The 17675-nt window shown below is 43.8% G+C and overlaps 1 protein-coding gene across 1 annotated transcript in view; it reads right to left on the bottom strand.

The window, feature by feature from the left end:
* Window positions 1-299: 299 nt before the first annotated feature.
* Window positions 300-17675, bottom strand: part of LOC133055142 (zinc finger protein 85-like) — a 28534-nt gene continuing 11158 nt past the window's right edge. Inside the window, exons 2-9 of the mRNA XM_061140595.1 lie at window positions 15141-15267; window positions 13634-13726; window positions 4642-4868; window positions 4330-4492; window positions 2572-2792; window positions 2289-2487; window positions 1777-2204; window positions 300-332 (exon numbers count right to left, since the gene is read on the bottom strand). Of these exons, the coding sequence (XP_060996578.1) occupies window positions 300-332; window positions 1777-2204; window positions 2289-2487; window positions 2572-2792; window positions 4330-4492; window positions 4642-4868; window positions 13634-13726; window positions 15141-15267 (1491 nt within the window). The remainder of the gene's footprint in view (window positions 333-1776; window positions 2205-2288; window positions 2488-2571; window positions 2793-4329; window positions 4493-4641; window positions 4869-13633; window positions 13727-15140; window positions 15268-17675) is intronic.

The raw sequence follows: 17675 nt of genomic DNA, 5'->3' as shown, positions 1-17675 counted from the left end.
TCTAGGTCCTCAGAGAATTCACAGCAAGCCTTGAGGGCCCCTGAGGAAGGTCAAGGCTAGAACCAGGCAGAGAAAATTCCAGTCCTTGGGGTTCAGACCTGACCCTGGGTGAAGTGCTGTGGGTCCCACAGGCTGAGTGTGGAGGGGTCCATTCAAACAAAGACGATCAGGATTCTGGTGAGCTCTGAGGGTAACACTGAAGGGGGGCCTGTGCAGTAGACCCTGGGGTTCAGCAAGACTGCTGGTCCCAAGGAAGGGGTCATCTAGTGCAGGTGCTCACAGGACTGGCTGGTATGAGTTCAAGGACCTGCAGGCTGCCTGCTCCCCAGACCCTGAGACAGCAACAGCATGGAGCAGTTCAGGGGAGCTCTCAACAGTACTCTGTATGATCCTTCTTATTAGAACCACCACGATGTCCAAGTAGATAAAAATCAGAGAGGAGATACAACATAGAAATGGTGAGAAATATATGAAGTTATGAGAGTTTTAACGGCAGTAAGGAACTAATTTCTACAGATGCCATCCCCCTGTGCGTTTATCATTACGTTACCTTTCCTGCAACCTTAAATAGGTGGGAGAGGTTAATGCTGGTGGTGCGTAAACCCTTCATTCATTCCACATCAATTGTAACACTGAAAAACCATTCACTTTTATTAATTAAAATACATTAATTTGACACAGATGGAATAAAACCTTTTACAATTGTTGTTTGATCCTTGATTAAAATACACATTACAAGCTTCTAAAAACTTTCCTGTTTCTCTGATGAAATGATCTGAGAATGTGATTTATATAGTTTACAAAATGGAGGCTAATTTAGTAAACATGGATGGACATTCATTATATTAATATGACTTTTCCAGAAAGTTTTCTATACTTACATCAGATAGAAGAGAAGGTGTCCTTCCTTCATGCCTGCCAGATAATATGCATGATTTCTCTATGTTGCTCTTATAAAAATACCTTAGATTTTCATGAACTATCCTTGTTTTATGCTTTAAAAGCAACTGACATAATTATTGAAAACTTAGAGCAAACTTCTGTCTTACTTTGAATTATTCCCTGAACACTTACATCATGGTGACCACAGAGGTGTTTGACATCAGTGACAAATACCTCCATTCAGAGGTTTAGTATGTATATAACATGACTGTGTTCTTAATCTTATAAATTGGAGAATAAATGTAAATGATTCCCACTTCATATAGAAGGGCTTCTCTTACCATTGGGCAACAACCATCAAAAACATAAGTTCATATATACAGTAGAAACAAATCACAGCATGTAGTAAGTTGAGAGTTGAATTACATTCGTTTTGATTCCTTAAAAATCTCAAATAACGTTAACATAAAGAAGGATACATTCATAATAATTATACCTCTGCCAATATCCACCCCATCATCTTGTGATCCATACTAACATATCAATTTTGTATGTGTTTTATTAATGGAATACTTGCTACAGTGTTTCTGCTTAGAGTAATTGAACAAAAGGGGTACTAATGACATGCTTTCTAGTATGAATTCTCTGGTATTGAGTTACTTTTGATGTTTGATTAAGCACTTTTCTACATTTTTTTATTTCATTCATGTATCTTTCCAAAGAAAACACTCGTTTTTTTCAAAACTATATAGTTAGGAGCAACTTTGTTTTAGCCCTGATTCATTTCTAGGGTTTCTCTGCAGTATGTATTCTCTGATTGTGAGTCAGGTGATGGCTGTGAGGAAATGCTTTGCCACATTCCTTACATTTCTAACATTTCTCTGCAGTATGAACTCTCTGATGTCGAGAAAGACCTAAACTCTGGGAAAAGGCTTTGCCACAGTCTATACATTTATAAGGTCTCTCCCCAGTATGGATTCGCTGATGTTCAGTTAAAGCTGAACTTTGCCTAAAAGCCTTGCCACATGCTGTACATTTGTAAGGTCTCTCCCCAGTATGGATTCGTTGACGTCGAGTAAGAAGTGAATAATGGATAAACGCTTTGCCACATGCAGTACATTTATAAGGTCTCTCCCCAGTATGGATTCGCTGATGTTCAGTTAAAGCTGAACTTTGCTTAAAAGCCTTGCCACATGCTGTACATTTATAAGGCCTCTCCCCAGTATGGATTCGTTGATGTCGTCTAAGAATTGAATGACGGATAAAGGCTTTGCCACATGCTGTACATTTATAAGGTGTCTCCCCAGTATGGATTCGTTGATGTCGAGTAAGAAGGGAATAATGGGTAAAGGCTTTGCCACATTCTGTACGTTTCTAAGGTCTTTCCCTGGTGTGGATTTGCTGATGTTGAGTTAAATTTGAACTCTGCTTAAACGCCTTGCCACATGCTGTACATTTATAAGGTCTCTCCCCAGTATGGATTCGTTGACGTTGAGTAAGAAGTGAATACTGGATAAACGCTTTGCCACATGCAGTACATTTATAAGGTCTCTCCCCAGTATGGATTCGCTGATGTTCAGTTAAAGCTGAACTTTGCTTAAAAGCCTTGCCACGTGCTGTACATTTATAAGGCCTCTCCCCAATATGGATTCACTGATGTTCAGTTAAAGCTGAACTTTGCCTAAAAGCCTTGCCACATGCTGTACATTTGTAAGGTCTCTCCCCAGTATGGATTCGTTGATGTCGAATAAGAAGTGAATAATAGGTAAAGGCTTTGCCACATTCTGTACATTTATAAGGTCTTTCCCCGGTATGGATTCGCTGATGTTGAGTTAAATTTGAACTCTGCTTAAAAGCCTTGCCACATGCTGTACATTTGTAAGGTCTCTCCACAGTATGGATTCGTTTATGTCATGTAAGAAATGAATGACGGATAAAGGCTTTGCCACATGCTGTACATTTATAAGGTGTCTCCCCAGTATGGATTTGTTGATGTCGAGTAAGAAGTGAATAATTGATAAAGGCTTTGCCACATTCTGTACATGTATAAGGTCTCTCCCCAGTATGGATTCGTTGATGTTGAGTTAAAGTTGAACTCTGCTTAAAAGCCTTGCCACATGCTGTACATTCATAAGGTCTCTCCCTAGTATGAATTTGCTGATTTTGAGTAACACATGAACAGCAGATTAAGGCTTTGCCACAATCTGTACAGTTGTATGGTTTCTCCCCAGCAGGAATTCGCAGATGTTCAGTTAAATATGAACTCTGATTAAAGGTTTGGCCACATGCTGTACATTTGAAATCTTTCCTTCCTGTATGAATTTTCCTATGTCTACTTAGATTTGGTAAGTTACTAAAGAGTTTTCCACATGTATTACACTTGCAAAATTTCTGCTTAGTCTGAATACTCGGCTGTTGAATAAGTTTTGGAGACTGGTTAAAAACTTTACCATAATCATAGCAATTATAAGTCTTCTCTCCAATATCCACTCTCTTAATAGTATTAAGAGTAAGATTTGAGCTTTGATAAAATATACCTACACTGATTATGTTCAGAATTGTCTGAAAATAGATGTCCCTGTTGTTTCACGAGATATAAGTCTTGGTCAACATTTTGCCCAGTTTCATTACATGAGGAGCTTCTCATTCCATCATGTATACTCTTGTAATTATTGGGGGTGGAGCTCCTGCTTAAGGCATTACTCATTTTGTTACACTTGTAAAGTTGTTCCACACTAATTATACCTCCATATGCGTTGAACAATGATGGTTGCATAAGGTCTCTCCCATTATTATCAACATTACAGATTTTGGAACAAGGAGAAAATAGTTGTTGGTTGAAGATCAATACACCCCTGTTAAAGGATCCCTCAAATTTATTGTACTGGGAATTTTCCCCTTCATGTTTAAGTTTCTGGTTTCCAGACATGTTTGAATGTATGCTCAGAATATAGGGTTGAATGAGTATTTGCAGAAGAGACTAGCTGACTTTCCAGATTTTGCACATTTCCCTTCAGAGAACATGTATGTTTCAAGAGATCATGGGGATCTTTGCTGACAAATATACACTTAACTGCAGATGCTGATGACTGAAATTGGTTATCTGAAATTGGTTTTTCCTTATTTGATTCACATCCTTGATTTCTTTTGGCGGTAATGTTTACTTTGTGGGAAAAGGTATCAACTTGGTTGTGTCCATCATAACATGCTCTCCACTCTTTAGATGCCCTCATAGTTTCCCAGTCACTGGTTAAATGTAAATTTCTAAGGTGAAAGCTTTCATATATTCCTAGGTTTGCTGTTGGGAGTAAATCTTCTAAGCCTGGCTTTTGGGTCCTCAAACCCCGGGTGTCGTGAGAAGTCACAGCTGAAAGATACCAAATGATAAGTTATTCTACTTACTATTCTTGGGGAATAGAGTTTACAATTTACATAAAATTGGCATACACTTGGCTAGATTAAGCCTAAAACCGAGATAGAAGGAGTCAAGATGGCAGAGGATTCGGAAGACGTGGAGTTCATCTCTCTCCACAAAAGCATCAAGAATACATCTTGAAGTGGAAAAATTCTCACAGAGCCCTGTGGCACACAGGCAGAGGAACTTGGACACCTGAAAGGACAAGAAAGATTCCTGCTGAGCCAGGTAGGACAAGAGAGTGCTGGAGGAAAGGGAAGAGGAAAAGAAGCCGGATGGGACCTGCAAAACCCTGGGAAGATCTGAAGAGAGGAGAGGTCTCCACATCCAGGGAAGCCCCTCACTGAGGGGAGCTCAGCAGGGACAGAAGGGGAGCCTTGTTCTCTGTGGGAAGAGAACACGGCAACCAGCGTGCAGGACAGAGTGAGACGTGCACGCAGGGTATTGACCCCTGCCTTGCCCACCCAGCCTGAGAGGGTGTCCTCCGCTGCAGACAAGGGCTGGGTGCTGGAACGCGGGTTTCGGAGAGCAGACCCAGGCAGAGGACTGCAGTTGGCCATGAGGAGACATCCTGAGTGGACGGGAGGGAGGGAGGAGCTCTGCAAATGGGATGCTTGTGGAGGAAGCCTGAACCACCAGGGAAGCAGAGCGGCGTTGTTGAGTGATGCCCGAAGGGAAGAAACTCCTTGCAACCTCTCTGCCCCTGTGCCTGTCCCTGCCTCCCCAGGCACTAGGAATGGCCCCCACCTAAGTGGGTGATCTCACGACCCCCACAGCTGCTTCCTCCTCCCCAGCCTCCTCCCCACCAGGGTAGACTCATGGGCTCCAGGGGCACCTTCAGAGCACACGCCTGTGGGTGGTCCCAATGTACAGGTGGTGCTGAAACCACAGCTGAGCCCCAAGGCCCTGCCACTAAGCCAGAAAAGCTGAGATCTCTCCTTGCATCTGTACAAACCATGGTGTTACACCCCACAACTGGCTTGGTAAACTCAGCAAGAACAGAACATCTGGATGGAAATGAGGCTCTGGCAGTCAAGACCAGTCTGGGTTTAGCAACTGTAGACATTGTAGGCCCGCACAGGAGGCATTTGGGCCAGGTCACAGTCTCCATTGCCCCCATAGCACTGCAGCGGGTCCAGCTCCACAATGAATGTTCACCTGGGATATAACTACAGTGGATCTCTGCTGGTGACCTGGTGAAAACAATATCTGAGAGACACCAGGGTCAAGTGCCAGCATACCCATGGTTCAGATGGGGCCAAGATCAATGCCAACACAGGGTCACACGAGAGCTCGCACAGCACATGAAAGATGACACGCAGAGCACTCTGAGGAGAACATCCCCAGAGGGAGGAGCAACACTCAGTGGCTTCCCTCCCAGTTGGTGTGCTCCAGTCCCACCAGATCAGAAGCACCACAGATCAGAGCAGAGCTAATTTCAGACCTGGGGCCTCTGCTCCACCAATCAGGGAGCAGACCCCGCCACAGATAGTGACAGCCACAGAGGAAAGGCGAAGCGGCCCTCAAGATCCAGGCAGACTCTGGTCACAATAGTAACAATCAACCCCCTCTCAAGGGGATAAGGGCACAGGTATCTGGATCACCTCACCCACCATGGAGCAGACACCAGAGCAAGAGGAACTAGGATCTGCAGCCTGCAGAACAGAGACCACAAACACAGACCATTGGACAAGATGAGATGATAGAGGAGTATGGTGCAGAGGAGAAGTCAAGATAGAAACTTACAGGAACAAGGAAGCCAGGAGCAGTTGAGCAGTGTAATGATTAATTTTTGGTGTAAGTAATCAAATGTACAAACAATTAATTTTTGCTTTAAATAATCAAATGTACAAAAAAATGTTTTCACAAATGCTAATGCCTACTAATTATTTAACCCACTTACCACTCATGTTGATATCTGAGCATGTTCTAATAGAGTCTAAAATAGTAAATGCTATTGACCTAGAACTAATCAGAAATAGATGGCATAAACGATAAAGTCCTCAGATGTTTCATAACAAACAAGTTAGATTTAATAAGGTAAGAGTTCTTAACAAATCAAATGGGAAGTGAGACATGAAAAATATGGTGAGAACACAGGGAACTCTACTCAATGCTCTGTGGTGACCTAGATGGGAAGGAAATCTCCTTAAGAAGGGAAATGTATACATGTATCACTTATTCTTTCTGTATAGCAAAACTAACATAACATTGTAAAATAACATTATTGGAACAGAAAAATTTCTTCTTAAAGATTTCTCTATATAATCTATAAGTTTAACAGTGAAGAACAATTAGAAAAAAGCACTGTGGGAAATGTTCTAACCTCCCATGTCAATAATTTGTTTAAAAACTCTGTGAGTTAAATAAATATATTAAAGCATTTTAACATTAATGAATTGGGACAAATATACTTAACACGTTTAATGTTATTTCATATAAAAAAAGAGAAACTGTAACATAAAATTCAGATTTGCATTTTCCCATTTTAGTGAGGTGTCTTATGTGAAGAAGGACTTCATAGGGCCTTGACTCCACCTCAGGCCTGTCTGTGCTGATCGTGCTCGGTCACCTCTCCAGTGGACTCTTTACTCTCTGCTTAGTGCCTGTGGGAACGACAATGGAATGATAAGACCCCCTCCGGACAGGGGAACCTTGAAGATCATATACTGGTTACTCATCACCTAAGAGAAAACAGACACTAATCACCCCTGCTTCTGGACACTATCTATCAGAACGTAAGCACAGGTTATCGGTTATTAACTGGTTGGAATGTAACCGTGGGCTTATTGATTATTAACTGTTTGAACAGGTAACATGTGAATGATGGGGTTATTGTGATTATATTTACCCTTCCTTTGTAAGCATCAAGGGATTGGGGTGGTGGGTTTGGACACCTACACATGGGGTATAAAAGATTTTCACAAATGATGGTCGGGGCCCTTGGCTGAGAGGAGACTGCCTTGGGCCCGCCGGTGTTATAAACTGCACTCCACTATCTGCATTGTCCTTCTGAGTGAGTTTGTTTCCCGGAAAGAGTGGCTATAACATTTGGTGCATTGGCCGGGAAGCTCCTCACTTTGAGGAGACAGGTCTCATTTGAGGCCAAGCCGAGGCATTGTAGCTTGAATCTCCTAGACGGGGGAAGGCGCCTCGCCCCTCTGGAAGGATTCTGCTTTTCAACGCCCAGACCTTTCACATCAGCAGGTAATAGACGGCAGCAGGGGAACTGAGCGCTCAGGTGAGGAGGAACCCACCCAGCAGGGTGGAAGAGGGGGCCTGATCACCCCCCTGGGAGGGACTAGAAGCAGCGGGGACCCACAGGAGCCTGGAATAGGCAGGCGGCGATTGCTTGAAACACAGGTTGACGAGCGTGCTAGGGTTTAGGAAGGAAATTTGTGATGGTCATTTAGGAGGTGTGTCCACACCGTCTCAGGGAAAATTATTACCAAGCGATCGCCAGGGGTTAGGATAGGAAACTGGTCCTTGTATGCTCGTATTCTGCCCTCCCCCAGGAGGTATCCTGTCTGCTGTGAAATTCTTGACCCCCTTGGAATTGTTAGGCTAGAAGGAGGGGGATACAGAAGTGAGTATGATTTGGCTTTTCCGGAGATGGCCTGGGTCATGGGATATTCAACCCATCTGTGTTTTCATTCGCACCTGATCAAGCCCACCAAGGCAGAATGGACTTTAAGGGAGAAACAGTCTTGGACCATGTGATGTTCTGGTTCAGCTATGCTGACCGGCAGGTGAAGACACGCCGATCCCCCTTCTCCCTCTGGGGTCTGGCAGGTAAGGCTCTTCTCAACCCCAATCAGGAAGGAGGCAGAATGGCAATTTAAGTGTCACTGAGTGGAAATATCAGAAGTACATAGGGTAATGAGAACTTCGTAGACAGAACGAAAAGGAAAAGTACAAGAAGGTCTGAGAAGGCAAGCAAGATGGGGGGAAGTGAATCTAAGGCAACTGTATTGGAGTGAAAATTTTAAAGGGATTAGGAGGAGACTATGGGGTGAAGATGAAGCCTAACTGCCTCCACATACTCTGTGAGGTCGAATGGCCCCCTATGGGAGCAGGATGGCCACCAGAGAACACGGTGAACTTAAAAATAGTGGAAGCAATCTACACAGTAGTCACAGGAGAACCAGGACACCTGGATCAATATCCATCTATTGACTCATGGCTAGGGTTAGCTTGAGACCCTCCTACTTGGACAAGGTCCTGTATCCAGAAGGGAAAGGGAAAAATATGAAGGGCACAAAAATTGACTGATGATAAAAAAGGAAATTCTATAGGATTTGGACGGGGATGACCTGACCCCTCCCCCATGCTGGATAATGACACGCCTGCCTCCCAGTGCTTCACCAGGACCGGAGGCCGCCTTAATGCCCGATCCAGGGCCAGGTGAAGTTTCTGCAACAGCCGCTGCTCCTCCGCCAGCTTTCCCGGAGTTCGTAGAGCCGCCGTTAGGGCAGGCTCCGATCCCGGTGACAGAAGCCTCTGGCCAACACTTCCAGGATCCGGCCCCAACCGAACCGCTCAAGCTATACCCACCTCTCCCGGTGAGTACTGACAAGAGGGGGAGGGAGACGTTGGAATTAAGCAGCAAATCACTCTTCAAGAGAGTTGGAGGGAACGAAAGAGAACAGACAAGAGACTTACAGTGAAAGCTGCTGCTCTGGGAAAGTCTATCTCGTGCCCTCCAGAAAACCTCATCTGCCCCAGGGACAGGACAGTCCTTCAGCCGGTCCCAAGGGAGGCCCTGGGCCCGTTACAGCCAAACCAGTGTGCCCGGTGCCGAGCTTTTGGCCACTGGAAGAATGAATGCCCTAAGGCAAGGAAGGAAGAGGAAGCTCCCGCAGTTGCGGGGCTTGCTGACCTGGAAATTAACTAGGGCTGCCAGGGCTCAGAGATATCAGGTCCCTGAGAGCCCATGGTGACCTTAAAAGTGGGGGACCAAAACATTGACTTCATGGTGGATACAGGAGCAGACTGTCGGTGGTAACAAAACCTGTGGCACCACTGTCCAAAAAGACTACCGCTGTAACAGGGGTATCGGGAGAAGAGATGATTAAATCGTTTTGCCAGCCCAGAAAATGTCAGATGGGGCGGGGTGGCACCAAGTGATTCCTGGATTCCTCTACATTCCTGAGTGCCCAGTACCCCTGTTGGGAAGAGATATGCTCTACAAACTAGGAGCACAAGTGACTTTCTCCCCTGAGGAGAGGCCCACCTTCTGGACGGACTCTATGACTTATTTGCCCTCTCTCTCAATACCAACCCAAGATGAGTGGAGGTTGCATGAGCCTCTGAAGGCAGAACCGGGTGGGCCAGAAGAGCGAGGGAGCTAACTCAATTATTCCCTGAGGTCTGGGTGGAAGACAACCCCCCTCCCCCCAGGCTAAACATCAGGCCCCAGTGATAATGGAACTCAAACCAGGCACCATCCCGGTTAAAGAGTGCCAGTACCCACTACGGATGGAGGCCTGAACCGGCATATTGCCCCACATCAATTGATTGAAACAAGCAGGCATTCTACTAGAGTGCCAGTCGGCTTGGAATACGCCAATCCTGCCAGTCAACAGGGAAGGAGGACAGGACTATAGGCCTGTACAAGATCTCAGGCTAGTCTACCAGGCTACTGTGACTTTACACCCCACTGTTCCAAACCCCTATACCTTACTTAGCCTCCTCCCACCGAGGACTAAAGTTTACACTTGCCTTGATCTCAAGGATGCCTTCTTCTGCATAAGCCTTGCCCCAGCGTCACAGCCCATCTTTGCCTTTGAATGAGAAGATCCAGTGGGGAGCACCAAATAACAGCTCATCTGGACTCCCCCACAAGGGGTTAAAAACTTCCCAGCCATCTTTGGGGAAGCCTTGGCTTCTGACCTGGACTCATTCCATCCGGAAGAGTATGGATGTCAGCTCCTAAAATACGGGGATGACCTGCTGCTGGCTGCCAAGACTGAGGAAAAATGCTGGAAAGGGACTAAAGCACTGCTCCAGCTGTTGATGGAAGCAGGTTACCTGGTGAAAAAGAAGGCACAGATCTACAAAGAGGAAGTAAGGTATCTGGGGTTTGTTTTAAAGAAGGGCTCAAGGTTCCAGACCCTAACTTGGTCCTATATACTGATGGCACTAGCCTGATAAAACAAGGACAATGGCTGTCAGGTTAGCCAAAGTGGAAGGGGCCATCAAGACTGAAAAGGGATGGTGGGAATTGCCAAGTGGCAAATTATTGGTACTGGAGGAGCTGGCACACACTCTGGTAAGCCAGACACACCAAGTGATCCACCTAGGCCATGCTGCCTGCTCACAGGTGAATGCTGCCTCTCGGGGATGCAGACAAAATCCTCCGGGTATTCAGCTGAAAGGCACACTGCCCCTTGAACACTTGGGAGTGGACTTCACTGAAATGAAACCTCACCGACACTACCGTTATCTGCTGGTCATGGTATGTACGTTCCTGAGATGGGCAAAAGCTTTTCCTACCTGAAAAACTGAAAGAACTGAAAGAACATCAGAAGTAGCCCGGTGCCTGCTTAGGGAAAGAGTTCCCAGATTTGGATTTCCTACCAGCATTGGATCATGCAATGGCCCGGCCTTTGTAGCTGATTTAGTACAAGTAAGCAAAACTTTAAACATCAAATGGAAACTGCACACCGCATATAGACCCAGAGTTCTGAGATGGTGGAATGAGCCAACTGGACACTTAGAGAGACTCTCCAAGTGGATCAGAGAGACTGACTGCTCCTGGGCGGACTTGCTTCCGAAGGCTCTGCTCAAACTCAGGATGACCCCACAGTCCCAAGGCTATTCTCCATAGGAAATTGTGTATGGGAGGCCCCCTCCCATAATAAAACAGGTGTCAACAAATTTGCCTCAGGTAAGGGGGCATAGCATTTCACAGCAGATGGAACTGGGTAAGGTAATAAATCGGGTAACTTAAGTTTGTACAAGAAAGGGTGCCGTTCCCCCTTGGGAAACAGATTCATGAGTTTACACTTGGTGACCAAGTATGGGTCAAAGATTGGAAACATGATTTGCTAGCCCCTTGGTGAAAGGACCCTTATGTTATTCTAACTACCCCTACTGCAGTTAAACTTGCAGGTATTGTCCCTTGACCCATCATATGAGGGTGAAGAAAGCATACCACGGAGACCCCGAATACGCTGAGTGGACTGCATAGAGGGACCCCACTGACCCTCGAGAGATTAAGACCATCCTTAAGAAGAAGGTAAAGAAGATCCCAGACGAGCCCCTTCAGGATGAAGCCGCACAATCAACTCCTGCTTCTTGGCCTCATCAACGTGATTTTGAATTTAACTTCTGTCTCAACTCAGGACAATGTTTACACCTCATGGGCACATTCCTACGCGGACTTCCAGAACACCTACAACTTCTGGGTATGTAGGACTATGCCTCTGTCTGTGAAGGATGGACTTCCTTGGTGGGTGTCACCGCGCAGCCAAGCAGATTTTAAACCACTCTGCTCTTTTCTGTGATGACAAAGAGACTTTCTTCTCTCTTGTCAATCAGAACCTCTCCTTGCTTTCTTGGTGTAAGAGCTACAGTCAATAGACTCGGGTCATGGGGTTACATTTGATGTAAATGCTAGTATAGCAAAAGCCTAACCTACAGCAAGCCCCAGTAAATCTACCTTATTTACATGCTAGGTGGACAAGATCTGTGTTTCAATGGTATGAGTATATTGCTGCCTTTTTCGTACCCTCTGTAGGGACAACAAATACATTATGATTAAAGTAGAGGCCTTGACTAATTTCACAAACAGGCCCTCCTAAATAGAAGAGAAGCCATCCAAGCCTTAAATGAAGAGCAAGTATAAATGAGAAAAGCAGTAATTCATAATAAAATGGCTTTGGACATACTCACAGCTGCTCAAGGAGGGACCTGTGTTATAATTAAGGTTGAATGGTGTGTATACATTCCTGACTTATCTGACAATGTATCGACTACTTTAGATGACATGAAAAACCAGGTAAAAGCAATGTCAAATGAGAGCATTCCTTTCTGGACTTCGGTCCTGTCTTGGGTGAAGAGCGATTGGTGGAAAACTATATTTACCACTGTTATAGATTCCTTGATAGTTCTGCTTTGTGGGCCCTGAATTTTACAATGTATTATGCACTTTGTATTCCAAAGGTTGATGTCATTCTCCCTAATTGGCAGTTGGAGAGCCAAGGTGCAATATATCCCTATGAATGATGCTCATGTTATGAGTTAAGAGCATCAAGAGGGGGGAATGAAGAAGGAATTCATAGGGCCTTGACTTCATCTCAGGCCTGTCTGTGCTGATCGAGCTCGGCCACCTCTCCAGTGGACTCTGAACTCTCTGCTTAGTGCCTGTGGGAACAACAAGGGAAGGATAAGACGCCCTCCGGACAGGGGAACCTTGAAGATCATATCCAGGTTACTCATCACCTAAGAGAAAACAGACACTAATCACCTCTGCTTCCGGACACTATCTATCAGAATGAAAGCACAGGCTTATGGGTTATTAACTGGTTGGAATGTAACCGTGGGCTTATTGATTATTAACTGTTTGAACAGGTAACCTGTGAATGATGGGGTTATTGTGATTGTATTTACCCTTCCTTTGTAAGCATCAAGGGATTGGGGTGGTGGGCTTGGACACCTACACATGGGGTATAAAAGATCTTCACAAATGCTGGTTGGGGCCCTTGGCTAAGAGGAGACTCTGCCCTTGGCCTGCCGGTGTAATAAACTGAACTACACTATCTACATTGTCCTTCTGAGTGAGTTTGTTTCCCGGAAAGCGTGGCTATAATAATGCAGTGAAGAAAGAATTTGATTATGAAATTTCTAAGGTCATATGTCTAGTTTCCAGTGCACTGGAAATTATATGGTAGAAAACAAAAAACATCTGTCCCCAGTATTCCTACAAGTTTGGCAATTTTTTCACAGCTCCACCCACACACTTCTGACTAGAGACAGAATCAGCACTTTTAAAAGGGCTTAATATAGTTACTCAGAAATATGCACAGATTTTCTAAAACGTCCCCAAAATGGATGAGTTATCAGGTCATGCAGGTTGTTTCAAGCCAAGACAAGTATTTTGGTTCTAACTGCGAATGTGAAAATTAATCACTGGAGAAAACATACACAAATAATAAAAAGAATCAGGAATGGGTCAGGAGATGACGCTCTATGACAGTGACAGAAATAAACCTAGGCTAATCCAAAATCGTCTCCACTGAAACAGATCTTCTCAAACCACACGACAAAGTCTGATTTCCTCCACAATGCTTCTCCCTCTCACCCGAGTTTTCTGCTTCATCCATAGACACATACCTGGGTATATGGCTGTCTCCATTCTCCTTGCATCCCAGGGATCCTTCATTTGCTCCAGAAACGTGACCAGGTCTGGCTTAGAGACCACAAGACCTGTTCATCAGAAAAAGGAATATGTGTTTTCTCAGATATTCATCAATTTCCAATCCAATTTGTGTTCAGGTGAGAGAGAAGTGAAGGTACAAAGTTAAAATAGCATTAAAAAAAATGATTTCACCAAATAGTTTATTGGAAGCATCTTTAAAAGACAAATGCATCAAAATCAGATTCTGATATTATGCTCAAGTACTACTAAGGCAAAAGCAGGTAGTGGAATTCCAGTTTTAAGAGGAGAGTGGCACTATTTTATAACACAGAATTTACAGAATTATCACGAACCTAGAATGAAGAATATGCAGGTCAAGAAGCAACAGTCAGAATCGTACATGGAACAGTTGACTGGTGGCAGATTGGGAAAGGAGTACATCAAGGCTGTACATGGCCACCCTGCTTATTTAATTTCTATGAAGAGTACATCATGTGAAATGCTGGGCTGGATGAATCACAACCTGGAATCAAGATTACCAGGAGAGATATCAACAACCTCAGATATACAAATGATATCACTCTAATGGCAGAAATTGAAGAGGAACTAAAAAGGCTCTTGATGGGGGTGAAAGAGGAGAGTGAAATAGGTGGCTTAAAACTCAATATTCAGAAAACTAAGATCATGGCATCCAGTCTCATCACTTCACGGCAAATAGACAGGGGAAAAGTGGAAACAGTGACAGATTTAGTTTTGGGAGGTGTTTGGGCTCCAAAATTACTGCAGATGGTGACTGCAGCCATGAAATTAAAAGATGCTTGCCCTTTGGAGAAAAGCTATGACAAAGACAGCATATTAAAAAGCAGAGACATCACTTTGCCAACAAAGGTCAAAGCTATGGATTTTTCAATGTCATGCATGGATGTGATATTTGGAACATAAAGAAGGCTGAGCACCAAAGAATTGATGCCTTCGATCTGTGGTGCTGGAGAAGACTCTTGAGAGTCCCTTGGTCAGCAAGGAGATCACACCAGTCAATCCTAAAGAAATCAACCCTGAATATTCATTGGAAGGACTGGTGCTGAAGCTCCGATACTTCAGCCACCTGATGCAAAGAGCCAATTCATTGGAAAAGACCCTGATGCTGGGAAAGATTGAGGGCAGGAGAAGGGAGTGGCAGAAGATGAGATGGTTGAAGGACAGTATTGACTCAGTGGATATGAATGTGAGCAAACTCTGGGAGTTAAAGAAGGCTAGGGAAGCCTGACTTGCTGCATTCCACGGGATCGCAAAGAGTTGGACATGACTTAGCGACTGAACAACAAGGAGGCAGGTTACATCAAGAAAGAAGGTTACTTTCCCCTGGAAAGTAGGGATCTTAACCTCTACTGGACAAAGCAGAAAATTCCAGGAGACATTCTAGAATGAATGAACCAAAACCCTGAGGATACATAAGGGATTCTGGAAGCAAGTGATCCTCACCCAAGCAGGCCAGATTCCCGTAGTTCTCTAACATCACATCCCTGTACAATTCCCGCTGACCGAGGTCCAGGCATTCCCACTCCTCTTGAGTGAAATCTATGGTCACATCCTGGAATGTCAGCAGCCCCTGAAATATAAAGGACATGAGCCACGTGGACCTGGGAAGACTTCCTAATGTGACCCAAGATGAAACCAGCAAGAGAAATGGTTTTCATTTAGGAGAATGTCTGGTGTTACACAGGAATATAATTTTTATACTGCTCTATTTTCCACAGTATTTATAACCCGAGGGAAGAGAATGAGACATGCTCCACAGACCACTATAGAAACTATTCTGATCTGGAAGAAAAATTATAGAACAATCACATCAACACTGACCTATCTATTTTTGAGAGTTGTACGCGTGTGACCCAGGATAAACTGTCTATCAAGGAAGGCATGTTAGTCACTCAGTCATGTCTGATTCTTTCCGACCCCCTGGACTGTAGCATGCCAGGCTTCTCTGTCCATGGGATTTTTCATGCAAGAATACTGCAGTGAGTTACCATTTCCTTCTCCAGGGGAATCTTCCCCACCAAGGGTTGGGACCCGGGTCTCCCACATTGCAGGCAGATTCTTCACCATCTGAGCCACCAGGGAAGCCCCCTATCAAGGAAACAGGAAATATTTTTAAAAAGCATGATGCTCTGATCTAAGAGTTCTGGAGTGGGGCTAATGTGCTGCATTTTTAACAAGCTTATTTTAACTAGTAAAGTTGAAAATTCTGATACATGAATGACCATTCTGTATAGCAAAGAGGTAGACCACTAAGGTAAGAATTGATACTTAACTTTGAATTTTAAGTGTTTTACAAAATTGACAGGTCAGATAGAATAGTACCCATAGTAGCAATAATACTTTGAACTATTTAGTATATACTATATGTCTTTCTAAAAGTTTTTACAGGGTCTTGAATGCATCACATAAATAATAGTAAATCAACAACATTGTTGTTCCACCATTTTGCAAATATTTTGTCAAAACATTCATTAAATGACAGATCTTGAATTTGCTTCAGTTTATGTGAACTAAAATTTACCCAGTAAAACCCAAATACACGGAGACAACGCTAAAGAAAGCGTATAGTTTTTATAGGGTCTTCCCTTGTAGTCTGAGCTCCCAAGTCAGGGGGCTGGTTTCAGTCCCTTTTTAGAGAACTAGATCCCATATGCCACAGCTAAAGTTTGCCTGCTGCAACAAAGTCTCCCACATGGCTCCAAGATTCTGCAGGCTACGACCAAGACACAACTCAACCAAACATAAATACGTGTATTTTTTAAAATGAACTTTATATAACTGGGGAGAATACCAAAACAAGAAAAAAATTTTTTAACATTTTCCTGCATATAGACATATATTACAATGAGACTGTATACTTACTAAGAGTATTAAGGAAAAGCTAACATTCACAAAACTAAGATCACGGTATCTGGCCCCATCACTTCATGTCAAATAGATGGGGAAAGAGTGGAAACAGTGGCTGACTTATTTTTCGGGGCTCCAAAATCACTGCAAATGCTGACTGCAGCCACAAAATAAAAAGACGCTTACTCCTTGGAAGGAAAGTTTTGACCAACCTAGACAGCACATTAAAAAGCAGAAACATTACTCTGCCCACAAAGGTCCGTCTAGTCAAGGCGATGGTTTTTCCAGTAGTCATATATGGATGTGAGAGTTGGACTATAAGGAAAGCTGAGTACAGAAGAACTGATGCTTTTCAACTGTGGTGGTGGAGAAGACTCTTGAGAGTCCCTAGGACTGCAAGGACATGCAATCAGTCCATCATAAAGGAAATCAATCTTGATGTTCATTGGAAGGACTGATATTCAAGCTGAAACTCCAATATTTTGGCCATCTGATGCAAAAAATTGACTCATTTGAAAAGACCCTGATGTTAGGAAAGATTGAAGGCAGCAGGAGAAGGGGACGACAGAGGATGAGATGGTTAGATGGCATCACTGACTCAATGGACATGAGTTTGAGCAAGCTCCAGGAGTTGGTGATGGACAGGGAGACCTGGAGTGCTGCAGTTCATGGGGTCGCAAAGAGTGAGACAGGAATGAGCGACGGAACTGAACTGATTCATGTTCAGTTCAGTTCAGCTGAGTTCATTCATACTCATGTCAATAAAATCGAGATTATTTTTAATGGGTTAAAATATATACATCTACTTGTTGATGATATTCTTTGTATATTTTAAATACACTAGGGTGCAAACATATACAATGGTATAAGATAAATTAGAGCTCTTGGTTCTGAAACTTTAATTTCTTGAAAAACTGTATCATTTTGTTGAGCTGTATCTTAAAAATTCAACACAGGTGAAAACAGATTAGCACCAATAGGATTGTTGCAAATATTTTGATTAAAAAATGCAAAAATGTGAGTAAGAATACTGTCTGTGATATGAGCGTGGAATGTACTGGAAACATCACACTTGGGCTTGAGTGATGAAAACTCCCACTCCCAAAACCCACTATCTGTCATCAGCACAGT

This window comes from Dama dama, chromosome 4 (genome assembly GCF_033118175.1).
Source record: "Dama dama isolate Ldn47 chromosome 4, ASM3311817v1, whole genome shotgun sequence".
Classification (NCBI taxonomy): Eukaryota; Metazoa; Chordata; class Mammalia; order Artiodactyla; family Cervidae; genus Dama; species Dama dama.
The sequence above is the reverse complement of the archived record's forward strand: the minus strand, read 5'-3'. Positions and strand labels throughout refer to the sequence as shown.